This window comes from Notechis scutatus, chromosome 3 (assembly GCF_049901735.1).
Source record: "Notechis scutatus isolate UNSWTSFEM ecotype Mainland chromosome 3, rNotScu1.2, whole genome shotgun sequence".
Lineage (NCBI taxonomy): Eukaryota > Metazoa > Chordata > Lepidosauria > Squamata > Elapidae > Notechis > Notechis scutatus.
Window position 1 is genome coordinate 149,164,964 of NC_142011.1, and position 25,175 is coordinate 149,190,138.

General features: G+C 33.9%; 1 protein-coding gene across 4 annotated transcripts in view; it reads right to left on the reverse strand.

The window, feature by feature from the left end:
• Positions 1-25,175, reverse strand: part of ATP9B (ATPase phospholipid transporting 9B) — a 153,029-nt gene that overhangs the window by 73,952 nt on the left and 53,902 nt on the right. For all 4 annotated transcript variants that reach the window (XM_087961446.1, XM_026669929.2, XM_026669928.2 and 1 more), the window contains exons 8-11: positions 18,038-18,132; positions 9,116-9,196; positions 6,639-6,714; positions 5,596-5,672 (exon numbers count right to left, since the gene is read on the reverse strand). In XM_087961446.1, the coding sequence (XP_087817572.1) occupies positions 5,596-5,672; positions 6,639-6,714; positions 9,116-9,196; positions 18,038-18,132 (329 nt within the window). The remainder of the gene's footprint in view (positions 1-5,595; positions 5,673-6,638; positions 6,715-9,115; positions 9,197-18,037; positions 18,133-25,175) is intronic.

Consider the following 25,175-nt stretch of genomic DNA (forward strand, 5'->3'; position numbering starts at 1 on the left):
TCTTATCTTTCCTTCTGCATAGCTACCTCTCTAACCAAGGTGCAAAAGAATCCAAGGACTGCATCCTGGGATAATGCCCAACATTCAGCTGTTGGAATGGATTGAACTACATTGTTTTTGTGGAAACTATAAAGACAATGTTGTTCATCAGAAGATCTGGGATTCTTATTCAATCCATACAGGTACTTCCAGAAAAAAAAAAAACTTTCTGAGACACCTTTTTTGTTTCTGTATTGTTCCTGGCCTTCCAAGGTGGCAGATTCAAGGGCAAGGAACAAATAACAGCTGAACTGGTTGAACTGACAAATATTACCAATGCTCTCCCAAGAAAATTTGGTATTTCGTAATAATCTCTATAAAAGACTATCCTTCTAGGCATCTAGAGCTCTTTTTAAAAGAATATATGGCAAATAGCCTGCTAATCTAGGCAGAAACAGTGATCTATTGAAAGGCTTGTTTATTTATTTATTTGTATTTCATGTTTAGAAAACACCCATCTCCTCATAGAGTGACTCTGGATGGTATGCAATTATACATAAAAACATAAAAGCTACAGGTAAATATTATAAAAACCATTAAAAACAAGAATAATTAAAATGAAAATTCAAAAGAGGCTTCAGGATGCTAACCAGCCCCTTGGCTGTGTGCTTCTCTGTGGGCTGTAAGCAAATCAGCAGTCAGGTCTTCAAGCATTTCCTAAAGGCCAGGAAAATGGGAGCCTGCCTCATCTTTGAGGGGCAGGGGGAGAGTGTTCCAAAGGGCGGGGGCAGCAGCAGAAAAGGCTTTCTTCTAGACCAGGGTGGAAACTTTTCCCAAGGGCCCCCAAAAAAATAAAAAAAAAACACGGGGCCAGACAAAAAAAAATAAAACACTAGACCCACCAGTTGAAATTCTTTAACTGACAGAGTCTGTAGCATACCTTCTCTGCCTATCCAAGTGGGACAAGCTGATGTAAGGAGGGAAGGTATCTCTGCAGGTAATCTGGCCCATGCCATGTATTAGTATAAAGATCATAACCACACCTTGAACTAAATCTGGAAACAAACTGGCACCCAGTATAGCTCATGCAGTAGAGGTGTGACATATGCCATCCTTGGGCCACCCAAGATCGCTCGAGCAGCTGAATTCTGTACCAGGTGAAACTTACAGGTGCTTTTCAAGTGTAGGCCCATGTAGAGCCTATTACAATTGTTCAAATGGGAGATGATCAGGGTATCAGTTACTAATTCCTTCTCAAGTTCAGTCTAAGCGTTTTGGTTTTTCATTTAAAGCTACACAAAGCTGAGAGCTATCTGATACATAGAAATGGCTTAGACATTAAGAAAGGAAGAAGATGCCATTCTAAAGATATCACCATTCACTGAATTGTGCTTGATGGACATAGGAATGAGTATTTATTGTTCTTAAGTTGTGAAAAACATCCCATTTGGAATTCTATTCTCTCTGGTTTTGGAACAGTTATCAAGAATTTTTTTCCAGTTTAAATTATTGAAAAATTTTAATTATATTTTAATGATTTATTATCTTAACCATGCTTTTCACTACCAAAAGGCTATATGGAGAATATTTGTAGCACAGAATTGAAAATGTGGGGCCCAGGTGTCTGCTTTGCGTAATGACAAAGTTGTCAATCCCAACTCTGGTTGTTAATCAAGTCCCAGAATGCTGGCTTTTTTATGTGGAAAGGTAGTGTCGTACAGATTAGGTTGGACATAACATTTCAAAGCTCTCCTGTGAATTGGCTTTCAATTTATGAAATGTTATATTTCTTTTTACGGAGACTAGCCAGTTCTGTCCCTCCCACTTGGCTGTGATGTAATTTTCTCAACTCAGTAACATTGGAAGACTAATAATGCTTTGTTCCAAATCTGTAGAAGATGGCATCAGTTTTATCTAAATGTTATAAAATGCAAACTACAGATCTTTGCAAAGCACCAGTGGCATAACTGTCATAGTGATGAACTACAGAAGACTAATTCTCAACCATCCTGACTTATTTCAATAGCATACTTTTGCTTTTGGCAATAACTGCTACTGAAAGGATCTTAATCCCAGCTGAGAGAGATTGTGACAGTTCTGTGCTAAAAGACAGGTTAGGGATAGATCATCATGAAGAAAATCTATCTATATGGTCGCTAGGAGTAAAAAAAAAACCAATTTGATGGAACATAATCATGTGTGTGTGTATGCTGGTGTGCATCTGCAAGTTTATATGTTTGTGTATGTTTATGTATGTGTGTGTGGAAATAGATATATTCACACATGAACACCCATGTCTCAAAGGTGCTGTTTTCTTCAAAAGGCTACTGGACTATTTTTTCCTTGAGGAAGAAGAAAACATTTAGCTTTTCATCCAAGAAGCTTCATCAGTTCTGATGGTGGAAGGGTGGAAGGATATGGAAAACACACACACACACACACACACACACACACACACACACACACACACACACACGTATATGTAGATACCGTTTCAAATACAAAATCAGTAGCATTTGGAAGGCATGAGAAAGCGGGTTACCATTCCAGCAGCATTTTTTTAAAGAAAGAGCTCTATGATCTAAGTATCAGAAATCCTATTAAATAAAGAAGAATAGTAGCAATAGCACTTAGACTTATATACCGCTTTATAATGCTTTACAGCCTGCTCTACAGTGGTTTTTTATCCACCTCGAAAGGATGGAAGGCTGAGTCAACCTTGAGCCTGGTGGGATTTGAACTGCAAATTGCAGTCAGCCGACAGTCAGCAGAAGTAGCCTGCAGTACTGCACTCTAACCACTTTGCCAGCGAGGCTCATAGGTCTAGTTAAGATATGTTTTCACTGTCTCAATCCCTATAATAAGAAGCTTCAAATAAAAAAGCAGCAAAGAAGTAGAGTCCTAATCATCTGACTAGCTTTCTATATCTTTCACAATATTTTTATGGCTTAAAATCCTTAGCACTTTTTAACGCTCATACTACTGTTCGCAATCCCAATCTCTCTTTTTCTTCCTGCCATATTATTTCAGGCTACAGAGGGAGGTGATAGGCACAAATTTTGTTTTCAATGATTTTAGTGGATTTACAGCAGAACAGGACTATCTTGAAACCATGACCCAGTTTGAACAATACAGCAGTAAACCTCATCATCAACTATTCTCTGAATCTTTCAGTACACTTATAAAAGCATTTAGATTTTCAAAAGCCAGTTTTGTTCATGGCTAAAAATATCAAAGAACAACAAAGATAGTTTTCAAAATTGGACTTCCGGTGCTGCTTCCGTTGAAGACGGACCAAAGACCACGATCATGCGCAGCTATCAACGTTCCAGCAAACTTCCATTTCAATCAGTAACTCCGACACAACCATATCTCAAAAGTACCTTTATTAGAATAGCAATTGGCACATCTGTGGAATCCCGAATCTGAAAGTTTTCAGGCTTCCCACAATTCCCCAAACTACAAATCCATCTCCCCTTGGCCATCATCACATCACATGGCCCAATCACGATCCGTCCAAAAGTAATATTCTTATTTCATCCTGCACCATACTCAATGACCTTGAACTAAAAAGAGAATTTCATTTTGTCTACTTAGAGCTACTCAATTGAATCCACCCCCTCCCAATTTCTCAAGCTTGTGGCAGTGTGGAATATGGCTTCCAAAGCTGACAGCAGCTTCAATCCGTGCTCAACCTGTCGGAGGGTCCCAAACAGGACTGGCTCCACCCTGGAGGGGTGGGGAAACAGGGGGAGACTGCCAGCTGGGTTGAGGGGAGCTGCATCTCCCCTCCCTGGCTAGGTACACTCCCATCGAAGGCAGGCGGTAGTGGCAGTCTTTAATGGCTGCCCTAAATATGGGAAGCTACCCAGGACTTAAGTGTGTGCTGGTGCAGTGAAACAGTAAGCAGCGTGTGACTAGGCAAAATATTTCGGATTGTCTCAAGATAACCCCAAGAAATAGAAGAAAAGAGCCCAGCCCTCATTTAAGATTGTGGCAGCAGCAACTGGAAAGTTATATTATAAATTATAAGGTAAATAAAACTGGATTATAAAAGGACTATACCAGAATCAGAGACTAAATTTGGAATAAGATACAGAAATTGGCATTAATTAGGCATTGGTTAGAATGCTAGACTTGTTGGAATTGACTAAATTTAAAAGATATAATAGCTAATGATTGAAAATTAGTGGAATTAATACTAGTGAAAAGGAAAAGAAGAAAGAGTGCCACCTAATGATTAAAGGAACTCGACTTTATGAAAAATTACTGGTCTAGTAAATGTATGAATGGGAAATGAAATAAAAGACTATAGTATAACAATAATCCTGGAAATACAAGAGGAAAAAAAGATCACAGTAAAGACACAAGTGAAGATATCATCTTGGGACTGTTTGGTGGATTGGGATGGTGATAAGGAAACAGAAGGATTAACAAGAGAAACTGAGATGAATGGATATATCTGGTAAAGATTAAAATAGAAGACGCTGGCTTTTAATATAATATAGAATAATTTGACTGAATAAGTAAAATGAATAGAATGTGTGAAGAACTTAGATAAGAACTGCAAAATGTAAGGGGAATAATAAAAGAAAGCATGGAACTATGGGATATATTGGCAGAAAAATTAGAAATGGTGATGCAGTCCACAGGAGAACAAAGAAAGTCCAAGAAGGAGGAGTTAAAGAAAGAAGAAGCCAGCCCAAAAGAGCAAAAAGAATAATGGACGTTGCAAAAAGACACGAAAGGAATTAAAATTAAGACTTTGATGATGGATGTGATAAATAAAAGGGAAAATACTTCCAAGATTAAACAAAAGAAGCAGCAGCTACATCAAAAGAAGTTGCAAAAGAGAGATCAGGAGAGGGAGGGGAAAAATAAGTGAATGGAGATGAAAACAAAAGTAATAATAGGGTGAAAAAGAGAAGCTAAGAAAAAGGACTGGAAAAACTTAAGACAAGGGAAAATTGGCTAAAATTAGAAGAAATTATAGGGCTAAGAGACGATGGTTAAATACAAAAAAAGGAGGGAATCCCACACGGAAATGTATTTTGGTGTTTTTTTTTCTTTGTTTACAAATATAGATTGAAGAGTTTTGAAATGTAAAGATTATTGGGAATTACCTTTAAAAATAAAGAAATTTCACTGTAAGAACATAATATAATTATATATGAGAAAAATGATAAAATAGAGAAATTAAGATGGTTTCATTGTTATTAAATCCTTTTATTTTTATGTATATTTATATTAAATATGAAATAGAAAATCTAATTGACTACTTATTGATATTAGAAAAACAGAGAATATGATAAATTAGAAATGATTATACTGTAAAGTATGGGAAATGAGATTGTGATATGATCAAAAGTGATGAAGGAATTTAAAGAGGAGTTTCATTTCTTTAGAGGTCTGTTGCAGGTGGTATATCACTGCCCATAGATAATCTAAATTACCTTTTCTCCTTCAAATTCAGATTAATGCACTGTCCTAAAATTGCTAACAAGAAAAGGAACCTAATATTTTATTTATTTAGAGTTTAAATATGTTTTTAATATTTACTATTTACTAAAATAGTAAGTGTTTGCTTTCTTCCTGTTAATTCTGAAACCAGCTTACCTTATTCTTTGGATTTGATGTGTTCATTACACTTCGAGTCTCTTTTCCAGTGTAAATAACAACACCAATTACTGTTCCTGGAACAAATATAAGGAAGAGTTATATGAGAATGTTATCATATGTGTTATAACTGAACATTTCAAAAGAAGAAAAAATTATTACAAGCCTGTAATTAATCTAAAAGTTTCTCTTCAAGTTTTATGACATAAGAACTGTCTGGTCTGTGCATTTCATTCATTGAATATCTAAAATAGAAGCATCTTCCATTGCTAGAATTCTTCTTCAGACTTTAACACCAAAGGCATGAATATTAAAACTACTTTTTATTATTGGGTTGCACTGACAGAATGTTGTAACTTTGTATGTGCCTTTCCCCTCTCTGCCTTTATCCTAAAGAGAACTAGGAAGGCGACACCTTCTCAAACTCCATTCCTGCTTTGAGGTGACATTTCTCTTATCTGACTGATGGTTTGGCTGCAGCGCTTCCTCCTCAAAGTTTTTCTTACAGCCTATTAAAGCAGTCCCATGAGTACATTTTAATAATAATGATCCTACATAATGCAACTGCATAATTTGACATGATCCTGACGTTTTGTTGAATGGGAATTTGCAACTCTCCTTTTGAAGCACAAAGGCCAGAAAACATCCAAGTATAAGAATTTCATTTCATTCTTATTCAGATTTAAAAGGCTTTCAGATTGTTAATATCAAAATTATCTGCCATCATTCCTCATCTATCATTATGTAAAGCTAATGAAACAATCAAAGGACTTTTTGATGAATCAAAAGAAAACTTTTCATGACTGTATATAGGTATTTACTTTATCGTGCTGAATAAAGAACATGGAAAATGTTTAACCTAATAATACTTTTAAAGATAATAAAAGCAGTATTTGGGAATATGGACAAGTATTAAGCAAGAAAGAACCTGAGGATTAAAAAGCTAGGATTAAAAAAAGTTAATAGACAAAAATGAATAAAAAATGTGAAAACTGAAATATTTCTTTTTGTCACATGTTCCCAAACTATGCATTTTATTTTACCTGACGCAACAACAGTGCTTGCCCATAGTGTATTTTCTATGCTTAGGCTCTCGTGAACAGTTGGATCACTGTCTTCCTGCAAAAAAAAAAAAAAAGAATGGTTTCTAAAATTGTATTTCATAAGTATAGAATTATTTACAAATATGTATAAAAATATTAAAATCAGAATGACCCAGAACAGAAAAAAATAATACCTGTATGTTATCTAGAGTTATAATGAAAGAGAAACAATAAATAATTTCAGAAAATGTATTGCACTGTACTGAATTATATTGGTATAGCTGCCAATCCTACATTTGTGACTGAGTGTTTCACCTAATTAAAAACCAGCAAATAAATCCAAAAACCAGTAAAACACAATAATCCTAACGTATTGACTCTGTCTGGAGCATGGTGTAGAACAGATTTTGGCTCAATTCTAACAAGACTTAGTGGCTGTGGCTGTTTGGGGTTAATGTTGATTATTTGCTCAAAGGCCTCTGTTTTTTTTTTAATTTTGTTGTCTATTGGATTATTTTAGTCTGGGTTGTCTATTTGTTTAAAGTTTTTTGCTGCTTTTATAATTTCACTAGTTTTGTATGCCTCCCTGACTTCACCAGAGTAGAGCCGTCAATAAATACATGAGTACAAAGTATTGATAAGAATCTAAAATGTTTTATTGTGTTTTGTAATATATATTTTATGAAAACTCGTACTTATGGCATATTCCCACCCAATTATATCAGGAATGTTTTCATATGTGCATATGAAAGTATCTATTAGTTCCTCTATTTCCAAATCTGATTTCTGTAAAGCTGCTAATAGTCTCATCTTTAAGACTGGCCTCCCTCACAGTCTGGAACATTTATTGTTATTACAGTATCCGATAACTTGAGTTCCTAAAGTTTCCAGACTCTGCTATTAAATAACAGACTTCTATGCAAGTATGCAAGCATTAAAGACACATTATCTGCAAATCATATCCACTGTTTGTAAAAATACATTTGGGAACTGGCATTGAGATGTTATTTTGTAAATTGAATATATTTTTCAATGAAATTATAGGCTTAGTTTGCAATAAACTCCTGGGGCAATGGGAATGAATTCTCTCAGGTAAAGAGAATTAACCTCTGAAATCCTGAGGGAATTATGAACTTTTGAGCTTTGAACTAAGTATCACTTAATCAGGAAATTTTACACTCACAGTAGTACAGTATAGCCTGACTTAATTAGAAAATATCAGCCTTTGGAAATAAAATAATGATTCAGGATTTATATGTATTGTTAACACACTGGAAAAGAAAAAAAAAACCCAGTAAACCAATAAACCTTAAAATTTCCTTGCTACCCAATAGCAACTTTTATCTATAAAACTGTAGCCTGGTAGCTAAGAAAGAAGAATCTTGCTTTTTTATTTTGTCTTTCTCCTCTAACATATGAAATTCTCTTTATCAACAATATACAATTTTATTTAAAACTGAAGTAACAGTTCAAATGATAGTAGCAGCTAAAAATCTGTTAACTATTCATGGGACTTGTCCTATTTCAGAGAAAAACAGGTTGTTAAAGAATTAAGGGAATTAGTAACTGAAGCTCGACTATTAATTTTTTTCAATTACAATTTTCTCACCTAACTCATTTCTGGAATCTGCATTGGACTAGAAGAGTGCTAAGAAAAAAAAGAGTCTTTGGAAGCTAATGGTTTATTTGGCAGGGCTGTGGTGTGTGGACAAGTGATGAGATTAAACTCTGCATTTCTTCCTTCTTCTCCTCTTTCTCCTGAAATGCTGATAAGCACAAACAGTGCATTTTAAAAGAATATCTGCATGTGTAGCCGCAGCAGGTGAATCAGAAACTGCACATAGCCATTTGCATGAGCAATGTCTTTACTAAACTAGCATTGGGTACAAACAAGCCTGCTGGGTAAATAGCCTATTGCTGAATGGAAGCACCTGCTTTTCCCCTGATGTTAACAAATTATGATAAAACAAAAAGTTTTATTTCAATATTCTTTTATGTATTTGAAAAATATCAATGCATTTTCCAGCTGTTGTGGTATGATGTATGCTGCAATCAATGGGAATTACTTGAAACTTGATTGTGATCTGAATTGTGCAGCTTTTACACACACACACACACACACAAAACTTGGGTACTCATCTGGTATACATTTGCAAATCTTATTCTCCTTGAATGGCTTTTATCATGCTGTGAACCATTATCAAAATATGGATAATTCTATAGAAGAAACAAATGTCCCTTTGATATTTATTTCTAGCCCATTATCCTACATAGCTCTCTTCTCTAAAGTTGCTAAAATTTTTGAAAAGTGTTTCATGTGCATAAGGAGGTGAAGTATAATGGAATAGTATCAAACTATACGAAATGCTCACTCTCATGACTATTCAGAAACATAATTAATTTTAGAAGTATTTTCTTCTTAAGGTAATTAAGACAAATGAATACAACAAGAATGAGTACTTCCAGTAACTACTTACCCGTGTAAAGGTACCTTCAAAGCTGTGAATATCCATTTGAGGCTTTTGAGCATAAACATATGCATTGATTGAAAACAGGTCCTAGAACACATAATTTTTAAAATATCTCTATTTAAAATATCAATAGAGCCTTGATTTCTCAATCCTTCATGTCTAGCTTATCATGCTTATATAGCAACAATAAAGCAGAAATTGCAGAATAGAAGTTCTGTGCATTCCCTATGCTTCATCTAGAATAGGGGCGTCAAACTCAAGGCCCGCGGGCTGGATCTGGCCTGTGGTGTGCTTAAATCTGGCGCTTGGGGCTGGCCTGGAAATAGCAAAGGACCGGCCTGCAGTGCCTCTGGCAGCCAAAACAGGTTATGGGTGGAGCATTTATGCCCCCCCCCCACCCTGTTTTCAGCCTGGATGGCCTCCTGCAGTACTCTGCCAGCCAAAACGAGGCACAGGGGTCCATGTGAGGCTCCCCGTGCCCTGTTTTGGCTAGCAGGGTGCTGCATGAGGCATCCTTCCTGTCTCCCCCTCCCCCTGGCTGAGCCATGGAGAACTACAATGCTGGCCCTTGAAGAAATCCAGTTTGACACCCCTGATCTAGAACTTATTTTCTAAATTATAGATATTACTTTAAATGGGAATAATGAAATATGCTTTGACTTTACTTGTACTATAGGCATAATTTACATTATTTTTCATACACAGATTGCCCTCAGGTATTTTAAAAATAGCATTATAGTTTAGAATTTCAACATATTTAGCTTATCTGCATTGTAAACATTATTATGATGCACGAGTAACAAAAAAAATGGAAATCGTACTTTTGATGCCTATACTGCAAAGCCTAGCCCTACTCTTTGAACATCTCCTTGTTTGAAATACTTGCTAAACTAAGGACTAAATCAATTCCCATCACTATACAGTAGTCCTTTAATGTCCAAATTATAACAAAACTAATATGTATATCTGCACACAAATTGTTTGAAATATGCAAGAAGTTATCTATTACTGTGGTTCTTTGATCTGTTAGATCACACGTATTAGCTCTTGTGCTTATGCAAAGCTCAATTTGAAACATTTCAGAATTTAGAGATTGTATTCATTTTTTTACTTTTAAAATTTATGCAACTGCCCAGCTCACAATTAATGACTCTGAATGGCTTAAAACATTTAAAAATAATATAACAACTTAAGTTATTCATAGATAGCCAAGGAACAGCCAAATAATCAATTTGTTTTCTTTATGATTATGATTCTCTTCTTTTTCATTTATTGTTTCTTTATTGTATACTATCCAGAGTTAGTCTGAGTTGTCTTAATTATGTATCTTATAAATCATGAATGAATGAATGAATACATCCAGAAAATAATAATCACTTCATGGACTCTAACATTTCAATCTCCATGCCCAACAAAACATCTATCTTCTAAAAAACCAGAAGGGCTGGGGACAATTTAATCTCAGGGTGAACATGTTCCACATAACAGGTATTGGCAAGGAAAAGTCCCACGTAATGAGTTCTACAAGATGAATTCTACTACCAGTCTGGTTACATAGTCCAGGAGCTGAAGGGTGTGTGTGTGTTGCACAGTAGGGAGGCTGGTATAATAGCAGCAATCCCAATTGATTCTAATAAACAGAGTTACAAATTCTGTGAGGCAATCTCTGATTGTCTCCAGAGAATATTCAATAACAATGGCTACCTCCTTGCTGCCCTGGACTCTCAACAGCTGCCACACCCAAAACTCAGGTGGGCACATCTCTTCCCTCAATGTCCATCCAGGTCTCAGTAATGTACACCAGATGACAGAGTTTTATTGCAGGCTGTCCTGACATTCAGCAACAACAGCCAGGTTGGATGAAGTGGTTGGATACAGGGGACTTGAACACCACACTAATAAAAGACATGTATTTCTCGAGTATGATCTGCCTTTTGCCATACCTTACCTTCCCCCCACCTCCCCACAAACCTTCCATGACGGCCCAAATCCAGGTGAAGGAGTCTCATCTGCATCTCCTACTAAATACCACCTGCCAATTATAAATTCTGTCCCTCATGCATATTCTGTATGCTTCTAATTACAGCTTCTCTAAATCTCAGTTTCTGAGATTTCCAACAACAAGACCCCAACCTAATATAACCTCATATCAGATTATCACTACCACTGAAGGAGGGAACACAGGCAATTCAGTGAAACTTGGATTTAGTAGGCTTTGATGGAATGAAATCCAGGTGCTACAAATGAAAGTACCATTGTGTCATTTTTGTAATGATATTTCTTTATTCATTTACATTCATTTGATTTCTACACCTGTCCATCTCAACAAGTGACATTGGGCAGCATACATCATAAAACATAAAAGCAATTAAGACAGCAGAAAATAAATATGTAGGACACCAATAAAATGTTACTATGAATGGTAATACAACGGGGCCCTTAACACACTGTTTGTCCAAACAGTGTGTGAGGCTGTCCTTTACTGATTTCAAGGAATAGTGTGAGTAATGTAACTGGTACTGTAACCAATATCTGTGGTTCTCTACAACATTATACATAAGACTGACAAATGGGACTCTTCAAGGTTGATGCTTCTTTAGACTCAAAATTGGCAGCCTTTTAACATTGACTAGTTAGAAAAATAATTTTAATAAGTTAGTTCTATAATGCCTGGCATCTTTACAACAATTTACAATGTGATTCTCTCTAGGGCATAACCTGTAGAGATTATGATGCCCGATCTTGCAAGAATGACATTTACATAATGAGGTGTTCAAAGTTAAAGCACCATGGTTGCTTGTAGAAATGTAGAATTAACACGACCAATCTCATGCATGGATCTAAAAAACCTATTTATTTATTTATTTAATTTTTATGCTGTCCCTCTCCTCTACAAGATGACTCTGGGCAACCTAAACTAAGTGAAATAATATGAAATTGCTATGGTAGTTGAAGAATATCTAAAATACATATGCATAGCAAAATGCACTATGCATATAGGAGTTCATACAATAAGGTCCAAAAGTTTCCAAATGGAGAACCTAAATGTGTCATCCACAGAGACCTTGATGAAGAACATGATATTTAACAATTCCTAACAGTTTTTTTTGATGGTCCAGCTTTCCTGAAAATGTCTGTAAAATTATCTTTAGCTAAGTCAGATGTTTAATTTTCAACACTTTAGAATATATTATTACATTTACATCCTTAATATTTCTAAGAACCAAGTAAGTCTTTATTCATGAAATTATTTATGAAAGCTGTGTTGCATAACACTACATTTTATTAGGTTATTATGTTTTATATTTACGTTTAGTAAACAGATGTAGATGAGTGGTTTTCCTTGTTCCCACACAGTAAATGACTAGCTGCATTTATTCTCTATACCAGCAAGTGTATCCAGCAAGCCAGTATTTTTTTTATCTAGGAACAGATTTCAACATAAAATATCCTCACTCCACCTAAAGAGTCATCAGGGATTACAAGTAGCAGTACTCATCTAAGGATCTGTAATAGTTCATTCTTCTGCTTGTTTCTGCAATCCCTCTTCCTTTTTAAATGGGGATATAGAAATTTAGAGCTTTCCTGCCTATATCATGGACCATTCATTTAATACAGATAGTGCTACAAGTATAGTATGCTCAAAGGTATCTGGATTAGGCAAATATATGCTTATCTGAAGTATCTTTTAACAGCAATGCATAAGTGCCTGAGTAAAAGTGGTAAGACAGCTAAGTAAGTAAATGTGTTTGTATGTGTTCCATTTAATTTTAAAAGAATGTAATTCTAACTACACTCTTCATTTCAGGTTCTGATTAATTATGCATACTAGCTCATCCAAGTATTTTATTCATATTTTAAGGGCACAAATCATATTTCAACATCTTCCACTACAAATCAGCTGTTCTAATGCTAAATCATCAACCATTTATTGTAAGCTTTCACACAAGCTTCCATTCAATGCATTCTTGTTTTTCAAAGTTAGTTTTCATCAGCCTCTTGAGAAATAATTCATATGAACCTAATACACATACGGTGTCCTATATCTGCATCATTCATTTCTTCTCAATCTGTTATCACCTACAATTTAGATAATCCAGGCTATTATGTGCTTTATTGTTCACAGAAAAATAGGAGTCTCAGTGTGGCAGAAAACTAATACCACACACATACTCATAATACAATAAAAACTATTAATGAAGTGAGCCAAGCACGAAAGTTTTCTTTCTTTACAGACTCCATGCTTTGCAAAAATTGTTCATCTGGAAGCAAATGAGATGATTTAAACATTTCTTTTATCTGAAAAAAAATATTCAATGTCCAAAATTGTCTCAAGAACAAAAAGAATGCTATTTCAATCTATAAAAATTAGGTATGTGCCAAAAGCACTCATGACATATTTAAACATTATATCAAATTTGAAATAAACTAATTAATTATTGCCTACTTATTATATATTTCAATTTTAAGGTCATTTATATTTACACTATGGAATCTTTACATTTTACATTGTCTCTTTATATGAGCCAGAAATGCATACTTATTTGTATGCAAATACTAAGATTTTCTATGCATGGGAAATTGACAACACACTATATTACAAGTATGTACAATTTTAACCATGATTTTGTAATTGCTTATAACTAAGATGAAGAATCTCAGCAAATTATTTTGCAAGGTTACACCTAAGTATTTGCATGTCCAGAAGCAATTAAAAGATGGTACAATAATAACACTGCTTTCCTTCCTTCTAAAATAATAATTTAGAAATCACTCTGGAATTATCAATAATATAGAAAAACTTCCTCTATTAGGTCAAGGGCAACATTTGTTCACCTTACTTAAAGATCATTAAAATACATCCTTAATCATAACATGTAGTTCATTACAAATAAAATTGCTTCTGGTTCAATAAAACTAATTAAATGTAAATGGTATTGTTTACTGCTTTATGGATCTTTTGATATAAATCAGCAAGTCACTATTTATTGAAAATTACAGTGACCTCATTGCTGCTAATAAATTTACTTGATCACTTAGGCCAAAGAAGCCTATTCAAGCATATGCACAGTGTAGAAAAACACTACCGTGCATATAACTATGAAACCAAGAAACCTAACCTGGGTGTTAGAGTTCTTACAGCTCAGGCATCATTAAATGACTTGTTGAAATTTTAATTCTCTGATCGCATTAAGTGGTTCGGGAAGACAAGAAAATCTGTAGTGATCATCCTTGATGGTGTCATCTGTTCTTTAAGAAAGCTCTAAAGTTTTGCCTGTTTATTTATTCCAGGAACCACTGAAGATAAAGTTGCAGTCTTTATGCAGTCTGATGATGGAATTGACAGGCCATGATAATACTACAAGAGACATTTGGAAATGAATGACAATTACTAACAGTATATTAACTACAGCACAAAGTCCAACTGCTTAATTCAATACAATTCTTGTTTTTTTTTCTCTTTTAAACATTATTTTATATATTAAGTTTGTTTTTATTGTTTGTTTTATATGTTTTGCAGTCTTTATAAATTGAATAATCTTTGGTTCCACTCTTTTCTGCTTTAATCTGTTTACCAGAATCTTTCTTTTTGTTGTTGTTCAAATAATTTATGTAAAAGAAACCAAGATTTTTTACTAATTTAAACCCACAACAATCTATTAATAAGATGAAATGTTATCCTAATGAACCAGAGGTATATGCTGGTTAGTGACATTAAAAATTAAGTTGAATTGTCAACACTGAGGGCTAAACACTGCCAAAAAGTCATGTCTTCTAACCTGAAAACTCTATTACCAGTCAGAATAGAATTTGCCAAAATAACAATTGAATGTACATTTTATTTAAATTATTAATCTTGATTTTTGTTAGCAAATGTTTTGTGCCAAGCATATATTAAAACATTCTATAAATAACTTTTTACCATTGAAAACTGAAATGGTTTATTGGGTTATATGGTAGAATTCATTTGTTTAAATCATAACCTTTTCATCCTCTACAACCTGCATGAGTAAAATTGATGACAGATTTTGAGTATAGTAATATTATGGAAAAAGCTGTACAAGAATACAATAAGCAAAAATTAGGAAAGAAGGATAAGCTTGAAGGAACTCCTCAGCCATTTTAGTAGCAGCCCAGCAGGTGGCATTCAAGAATTACTGTAAAACAGAAATAATCCATTCTTTTTTACATTCTAACCACAAAATGCTTACAAATGTTGACAATTTGTGGAAGATATTTGATAAGCTATTAAATATCAGTGACTATTTCCAAGATATCTACAGATTGCCAGGATCTGTAACACTCAGTGCAATAGGATTGAATGAAAATCCACAATTTGATTTTCAGGAATGTAAATGGCTGTTGCCATTCTCTTCACTCATTTATTTGGTGCATTTTTTGTTATTGTGAAGATGGTAAAAAGCAGTCATAATATATAGCGAGAAGCTTACCAATACTCGGATCCTAAGACTTCCTAAGAAATGCAGTTCTCTCTAGGGCTATTTCCACTTTCCTATAGTGCTTGCCTTCTAAAAATCTTCACAAAACAGCAGTGTCCTCAGCAGGAAATGTGGCTACAAAAATGGCATGCATACGGTGATCTCATGATACAAATTCTAGGCTTACATTCTTACATCCCAACTTCTGAGGCAAATATGTTGTGGAAATTTCCTGATTTAATTAAAGGTAGGGGTTCCCATCCAGCCAAGCTGCAGATAATGAAACCAGGAATAATGAAATAAATACCCAATGAAGCCATACAAATCCACCTAGCCTTTGCTCATGTGTTAAGTGCATCTAACCCAAAGAAGTGTGAAATTTACAGAGACACCAAGATCTAGTTTGTATTTTCTAACCACAGGCACATGAAATGGAAGATAACGAGACCATGAGTAACAAGAACCACTCACACTTAGAAAGCTATAGTCACAGAAGATAAATCAGAACACTGTATTTTCAAGTAATATGTCTTGAAGAGAAACCTTTCTTTAGGAAATTAGCCAAGGAAATTCCTGTACCTGTTTCCTCTTTAGGCAGATTTCCCAATTTTTTCATCCATGCTCTCCATATCAGGAGCAACACATACAAAGGATGGAATTTGAATAACTATCCTTTAGTTTTAGCCTAACTGATAAAAATATCTATTGGACTTTGGGGTGCTTTTCTTTGAACATCTGTGTTTCTTTTACTTTCAAAGTTAATCATGCAGCATGTCAGGGATATTGTTTTGAATTAACAGTTCAAAGCACCATGGACAGATGTAGCACCTTGCACAATTTGTGGTTCCTGGGCCATTAAAAATATGTGTTTCCCAGTTCACCGTATGGTTCAGATGGCTTACAACTACAAGAGCAACTGTTATTTATAAAACAAGAATTTGCTTTAGGCAAAGAAAATTATTACATTCTGTATGTAGAATCATATTCTATGTTCCTGTGAAAAAATTTTTTTGGGGTAAACAATATCAGAATATCCAGTGCCAAACTATTTTTAATTGCCCTCTATTTTATTGCATTTATATAAAACAAATTAATTTAAAAAAATCTCAGAGTGGTTTTACATTAAAACAGACCTGATGCATTAAAGAAAAAGCCAGCCCTTTGCCAACAGACCAAAATTAAAACAAATCATCTATTAACAAAAATTAATATTTAATAAAGCTTACAGTACCATTAAAAGACCAGTTTTATGACTCTATCTTATCTCTGTAGATTTAACTTTCTGAATATCACTAAAATGGCATACAACAAAGAAAATACAATTATGAAATTATTGCATTATAGATGTTATAGCTGTGTATTAACAAATAAATGCAATGCTGTAACAATACTTGATTTGTATCTTGTATGTTCTCCAAAACTCAAAGACCCAGCTAGCACTCCCTCCTTCAGTTTTCCTTAAAGCAAGTACTTTTGCTGAGAGATGACTGGCCTCAAATAATCTAGTGAGCTTTGAAAGGTTTGCACTGGTTTTCAGTTTTTTCTTGTGCCTAATTTTACAACTGTAATATTATTGCCACCATTTATATACCGTTACGGTATAACAATTATATTTTGATATAGTTTTTAAACTATATTGATTTGATTTAGTGCATGTATTAATCATCCTGCACTGTGGGTTTGAAGGTAATTAAAAATAAAAACAATTACATTCCTTTTATAAAAACTGAGATAGTGATAGTTCAAAGATCTGAAAAAACAAACAAACATTAAAAGCACTTTTTCTTTTACTGAAGTGCACATTCCATGATGAGCAAATCAAGAAAAGAGATTCATAGTAGTCATCCATCTCTGCTCATTTGACCGCAACCCTTTCCTCACACTCCAAAAGATCCAAGGGTTTAATTTGTCATATATGGGAAGAAGTCTTGGTGTGTAATATTCAGATTCGAAGCTGAAGAGGGCTTTGAATTAGATGTGAGTGCACTTACCATACCTGTCAGCAGTGACAGAGTGTAATCACATACCTCTCTGTAACAAACTTCCCAATTTTCCCAGAAGCCCATGGAAAAGATGCAAGCTTAGAAAGATGCATGACATTTTTAAGGGTCCAATATATATGTCTGTGCTGGGTTTGAAGTAACTTTCCACTTGAGTTCCAAATACTGGGTGACTCCAGAAAGACATAAGCTTTCGAGAAATTGATTGGAGTCATTTAAAAATATTTGAAATGGGCCCTTAAATTTGACTCACAAATACAGTCATAAAAAATAATAAAACTGTAATGAACAATCTGCAGATATTCTTAAGAAATTCTGAAGTTACAATTTAGAAGCCCTTCTTCTCACTATGTTACTCTTCTAAAGTTTTGAAATATTTATTGATTTCAGAAGTTTGATATTATATATGTTGATTAAAAAAAGAATTCCAAAACAAATAATTATATAACTGCAATGAAAGGACTAAAATGTTGAACCATAATGCTTACCCCTAAAGCTGGTAATCTCTGTGTGCAACTAACAGCAACTTTTAGTTTCCAGTCTGTCTCTCCATCCAGTTGATCAGTTCGAATAAAACAGGAACCTTAAAATTGCAAAACCAAAACAAAACCCCAAGAACATTACATATTTTAGATTCTACTAAAATAGAAACTGAGCTATGATTTTTTGTAAAATTGAAGTCTCCTACAATTCTATCACTGTTAATTCTGGTAGAGCATAAGACATAAAGAAATTTCTTTTCCTATAGACAGTTTTACTAATACTGTATTTCAAATTTAAAAACATTTCTATTTTTTAAAAAAGATGGGAGTACAGTCTGTACAAAATAATTAACTTCTAGAAAATACAAGGCAAGCATTTTTCAGACAGTTATTGAAATGAACACATTGTAAATAAGTATAAGACAACACGAGAACATTAGACTCCTATAGTATATTCCAATCAACAGTCTATTTTCCATCATACTTTGCAGATACAAGACATTTCATGGTTCTCTTTACCCTTCCTGTCAATGACTGCTCTCATCCATCAATTTCATTTAGAATTATGCTATAGATCAATGCAGTTCAAGACCAGTGTGGCTCCTCTGAATGGTTGACTGCACATATATTCATTTAATAGAGCTCACACTATGACATGTATCGGCGAGCTGCATTTCCTCTCCACTTCAGCAGTTAATTTCATCAATAACTTATCGCATAGTCCGTTTCCCTTTTATCCAGAAAAAGAGACTAGTTTGTGCCAACTCAGCTTTCAACACTGATCACTATTGCAAAACCTAAACAATAAAATGTCCCTCTACCCAGACATTTTAAAATCATTCTTTAGCACTATTGGCAAGACTTTTTAACGTACATGATAAACTAATTCTTAAGTTTGCATAATGAAGTTTAAAGAGCATAAAATTATATCGGCAATACTAAAGATGAGAAGTAACTCATGGCAAAAGCATTTACTCTTATTTTCTTTTACTTATAATTTACATAAAGTTTATTCTGATTTAGTAATAGAACAGACCCACTGATATTAAAAAACATTACACTGTGAATCAGTCCACCATTTACACATTATATTTTATCAATGTATCCATTGTCAAACTGTGCTTGCTTAATCGAGTTTCATAATGACAATAATATTTTTACGTATAACAAGTTCAATAGCATGTCAATTTTTAAATTTAGAAAAATCAGAAAAAAATGTGGATTTTTAAAAATCTCACTGGTTTTTATCAGAGGCTTTGGGGAACTATATTTTCAAACAGTTAAAAATGAAATTTGGATTCGAAAAGGTTTACAGCACAATGAGGCATTTGTTTATCTGACTGTTTCTGTGTGTTCTACAGAATGGGTAGAAACTAGTATGTATTCAAATAATAAACTACTACACAGTAGTTATACTATTATATGCATTATTATATTACTACCCTCTTTTTAAAGCTCAGAAAAATTTATATTGCCGTAATATTCCACATACATTTAATTACAATAATACTAAATCAGTGATTACTCCTAACCCCTATCAATGCCAACTAGCTTTTTAATCTTCTGGTGTTAATCAGTGCAAAAGCAATTTTGTCAATAAGCTCACAAAAGTTCTGAGCTTACAAAAATGTTAGCAATCTGTCTGCTGAACCATTTATGAGATTTTTAAAGCCACTTTGGAAAAAAGACTCATTTTCCTAGCAGCCACTTGTGGCGGTTTGGAAAGAGGGGGGGGGGGGGAGATTTTAACTTACCAACATTAAACTTGTGCTCAATATAGCATATGTTTATAATAAATTGTGCCCAAGCTTGTTGGTAAAGCTTATTTCTTTCCAGCTACTTTTCTTTCATCTGAACCTGGATTTATAGCTGGCAATCCGGAACTCAGCAATATAATCTACATAAGTATGATTTCTAAGTATTAGTATTTAAAGTCATCTGAGTGCCAATTAACAAATTTGAATTACAGAAAGTCTCAAATGCCACAATTTCCTCTTAACATAACTTGAGCTGAAATTCAAATAGAGTTCTTTTACACTTTTCACCTGGCATTTTCCCTTTCCAAAAACAAAGATTAACAACTCAACCCAATGAACATTTACTCAGAAGTAAGTCCCAATTTGTTCTATAAGATGTGAATGAGAATAAGACAGCAGCCCATCATCAGTCTAACTTATTGGGCCATAGCTGACAAAAAGGATACAAGCAGCAAAGCTCTTCATAAAATAAAATGAAAGCTGCAGGCATTAAAGAGCTGGCTTGATAATTGATGAGAGTTCACTCAGCACAGAACTGAGCATGTCTGATTGATTTTTATTTATTTTTTAAAGGCTAGAATCATCCTGGGGAATGTGCTGCAAATCAGGAATTTTGTATAACCACCTGGGGGCACTTTCTAGTCACCCATGGCAACCAGGCAAGATGTTAATGAGAAGGTCCAAGCAAAGAGATTATTTGATAAGCAAAGAGATATTATTTGACTCTGTATCTAATTTGAGAGTTTAAAAAACCTTGCTGGCTCTCTTATTTAGCTGCATGCAATAGTTTGAAAGGACAATTCTGAGCACAGTCTTGCATAATTTCAAGAAACAGAATTTGGAGAGATAAGCTATAGCTGGAATAAAAGCTATCATGTTTCTGATTATTCTTCCTTTTACAAAAGAAAGCCTGCAAATTGGGAGTAAACTAACAGGGAATGTTGGAAAGACTTAAGCATGTTGATATTAATTTAGTATTAAAGAAATGGTTCACTTTTCAAGCCCCACACTTATTTTCAGAAATGGTTCTACAGTATTCCTATTTGCTACTGGTTAGGCAGTACTATCATACAGAGGCTGCATTGGTGTCAATTATCGGTTATCCTTTTTTTAAAAAAAAGCCCATATATGTTGGCAAACCTTAAAACCTGAAAGAAGGAATAAACAAATGAATAAATAAGATGTGCAAAAGTTATACAATATATGTTATGTAACTGCTTATTTCCCCCCAGTATTTATTCCTTATAGTACCAATTAGCAGTAATGTATTCCATTTTGTTAAAATGGCCACTGAATTTATGTTGGTTTTATACCATATGTCCCTTAATATTTAGATTTTTCCCAATCACAATTAAGACAAAGGAAATGTTGGGGAAATGCCCTACAAAATTAAAATCCCAGTTTAATTTATGGGTTCCCTTTTATTTCTGCAAAAATGTAGAATAGCATGTGTGTGAAGTACATTAGCCAGAGTATCAAAGCAAAACAATAATATTCATATTACATAATGTTCAAATATAGGTTTAGAAGAAATTAGGAAAATTTGAAACTTTTAATGCTATCTATAAGAAGGAACTTTATATGCCTTCAATTAAAGTTTTATTGATTTTTTATTGAATTTTATTGATATTTTATTGAATTTTCTGTCATCTGTAAGAAAGTGCAGCACTACAGATTTAAATAAGAAAAAAGGGATTTCAGAGATGGTATTTGTCCATTCTCTGAACTACTCAAAATTTCCGCTACCGGTTCTCCAGCACTGTTCAGAACCTGCTCAATACCACCTCTGAGAAGTATACATGAAGCAGTAGACTGTAACTCTTTAAACCATCTTCTCCTGGGATTGCTGTGGAAGCTACACAATCTTAAGACGAGGCACAGCTTCAAACAATTTAAGTCCCAAACCATCTTTCTGACTTCCAACATAGCTTTAATTTATAAAGTACTTATTTTTAACAGGACTAGAAGCGTGATTGAAGAACAAGCCTGTTCATCTTTTTCTTTCCAGCACTGCTGTTGCTCAAATTCAGAATTTACATGTAACAATAAAAGCCATCAGTAGATCAAACCACGTTTAACCCCTTTTAATGCAAAATGGTCTTAATATGGAGAAAAGGACAATGGTTCCAAATATAGAAACATTTTTAGGCATAAAAGTAAGCAAATAGGGCTAATTGTTTTCTCTGCACATCATAATTAAAATAAATGGACTAAATTAAATATTCTGTAATTCTAAACTTTGGAGCATTTTGAGCTCTATCCCTAAAATATGGTAATATGTAAGCATGGAAAAAGTGTACACATTATTCTGGGGAAAATATCTGCAATCAAACATTGAAGATATTTTGCTGACTTCAGGGCCACATGATTGCAACCTTCATCTTTAACAATTTGTTTTTTAAATATTGATCCACTTTTCAGGTTCAACAAATCTATTAATGTTTCTTAGTTCTTAAAATACTAACCTTTTAAAAAACATACTATTCAGGCATTTTTTAATGAAACCTCTAGAGGAGACAGCAGAATATATATCAAGAAGCAATCTCATGAAAATGCAGGGCTATGATTAAGTGACTTATTTATTCATTTATTCAATTTCTATAGCTGCCTATCTCAGACTTTGGGTAGCAAACAATAATAAAATCAGTTAATCTGATTATAACATTTGCTGTAATCAATTGATTCAATGGTCATATACTTACAAGAATGTATCATATATTAATGAATTCCAGTGATCTTGGAAATGGCATATCTATTAAAAAAAGAAACTAAGATCTGCATTTGCCTATCCTAATTAGACAAGGTACTAAAGTTACAATAAACTTCAGTACTTTATGGCAGTTGATTCTTTTGGATTCATACTTATTTAAACAGAGCCTAATAGATTCCTGCTTACATTTGGAGTAAGCAGTATCATGGAAAGCAGAGAGAACAAAGAAATTAAATCCATAATAAAAGAAATGGAAACATAACTAAATATAATTTGCACAAACACCATTCACTTAACATTCAATAACTTTTTTTTATTCATGCAAACCATCTCTTACTACCACATCCATCCTACAATGAATACACTACTTTTTGTTCCTTAAACTTCTCACCTCTCTCTCTTTTCTCTCAAAGGTGTTTTTTTTCTTCAAAAGGCAACTGGAATGCTTTTTCCTAGAGAAAGAAGAAAATGTTTCGCTTCTCATCCAAGAAGCTTCATCAGTTCTGATGGCTGGGGGTGTGTGTGTCTTTTTCCCTCTCTTCTTTTTTTTATAACCTGGATGACCAAGAATCTCTACAGATACTCTCAACCTTTTAGGATCTAATTCAGTTCCATCCAGTAATGACTTTCTTGGTCTTTCAGGTCTTTTTTCAATCTCTTTCAGGTCTTTTTTCAAGCATGAATAGAAGAGATGATTCCACCAGACTGTCAATTATTTGAAAGCCTGCACACACAAACAAAAAAATCTCCACACCACAAGCCAGGCAAACACCTGGGCACAAACAGATCCCCCCTGATACCTCCAGCTCAAACACACCCCAACCAGGCACCCAGATGAAACCTAGCTTCCTAATAAATGATAGCCGTCCATTTACTCGGAGCCAAGCTGCACTAAAAGCCTCCAATACAAGAAACGCAATGTTGCCAGCCAATCAAGACAAAAAAAGCCACAAAACAGACAGAAGATATTAGAAACACCAATCAAGCAGAACACAGCAAACTCCAAGACCAATAAACACAGACCAAGACTCCCAACCAATCAGGATGAAGAAAAAAACATTCTGGCACAGCAGTAGGCTAGCCCCAAATTTAAAACAGAAATGGCTGTGAAAGTCTAACTCACAGACGAACACAATACAGAAGCCTGATGATGGCAGATGAGATTCTGCCGAAACGTTGCTACGTTCACTCAATTTTCCAGGTCAAGCATAACTGATTTTGTTTTTCATATATATTTCACATTTATCCTTATTGCATCCTTACACAATATTTTGAACATTTGCTACAAATAATTTGGATTGCTATCCAGTCACATGGTATGATCTCCATATAATGTACACAAATATTCACATCTCCAACCAACACACATCTAACATCACAAGCATTCGTTATGTATCAATAAATGCATTGAATGACAGAGAACATATTACACCTTTGTTGTACTCATTTCTCAATATCAAACCGTGTGCTAAACTTTTTATTTATTCTCCCAAACATTTTCACTTTGTCATATATCACTCAACACATTACTGACCATCTACTCCATCAACTGACTATCTACTCATGCTGCAACTCAGGCCTAATAGCTTTATCAAAAATCAGCAAAGAAAAAAATCCTTTTACATTCATACATTAGTTAATGATCTGCTCAATCACAACCTTTGACTTCCCAAAATTTGCCAACTGCCTTTTTTCACCTCTAGAATCAGAATTCTGTCAAATGAAGGGCACACATACTTAATAAATTAATCTTGCTATACATTTTGCATTCATTCTTGCTATTTTTTTCCTTATAAAAGAGAACATCAAAACTATATAGAATCCATAGAGAGATGCTTACTTTCTATTAACATTTTTACTGGAATCATAGTTTCAGATTTTTTTTTTCAAATTTGTTTTATATTTCAGGGTTTTGATCACAGTAATACATACATTTCAAAACTACTAACATTTCTCTAGTTACACCACTTACATTTGCAGCCTTAGCATTTTCAACTTTCTTACAACTTTCTCTTTCATAACTTTTTCTTGGACACTGGCCTTCATAGAATTTGTTTCAATCCTACTTCTTGATATATCACAATTTATTCCATAAAAATCTTTAAAATCTTTCTTCCTGTATTTGTTTACCTCGGTTCATCTCATCCAAGTAATGAATCCATTTTTAAAACATTAAAAAGTACATGAGGGGAGAGCTAAACGTGATCATATAACTATGAGTATGTTGATTGCATTGGAATATGAAGAGCAGTAGTTCAAATTAGCTTAGGAATAAAATGCAAGGTATTACTGTTTGCAAATAATAATTTGCAAGGTAAAGTAGGTACAATTTCTTGTTTGGGAAAAACAATATTTGAAAGAGACATTTTGATCCTTCTGGTTGTTTTTTTTAACTAATAATGTTTAACTAATACATTAATTTTATTAAAACCTCTTGTCATATTAGTCAGAAAATAATTTAGTTCATGGATTCATCTTGTGAGTTATAGTCTTCACAATGCACTAGTAAGATTTGCTGTCAATTACGACTCAATAGGAGAAAGTTTTTAACAAAATGTTGAATAGATTTTGTTAGTAACTATTTGTTAAGTTGTTTTTAAATTTGCTATGCTACTCAGGAAAAATGTAAATAAAGACATGAAACTGGAAGGTATATCTTTTTTGATTGTATGCTCAT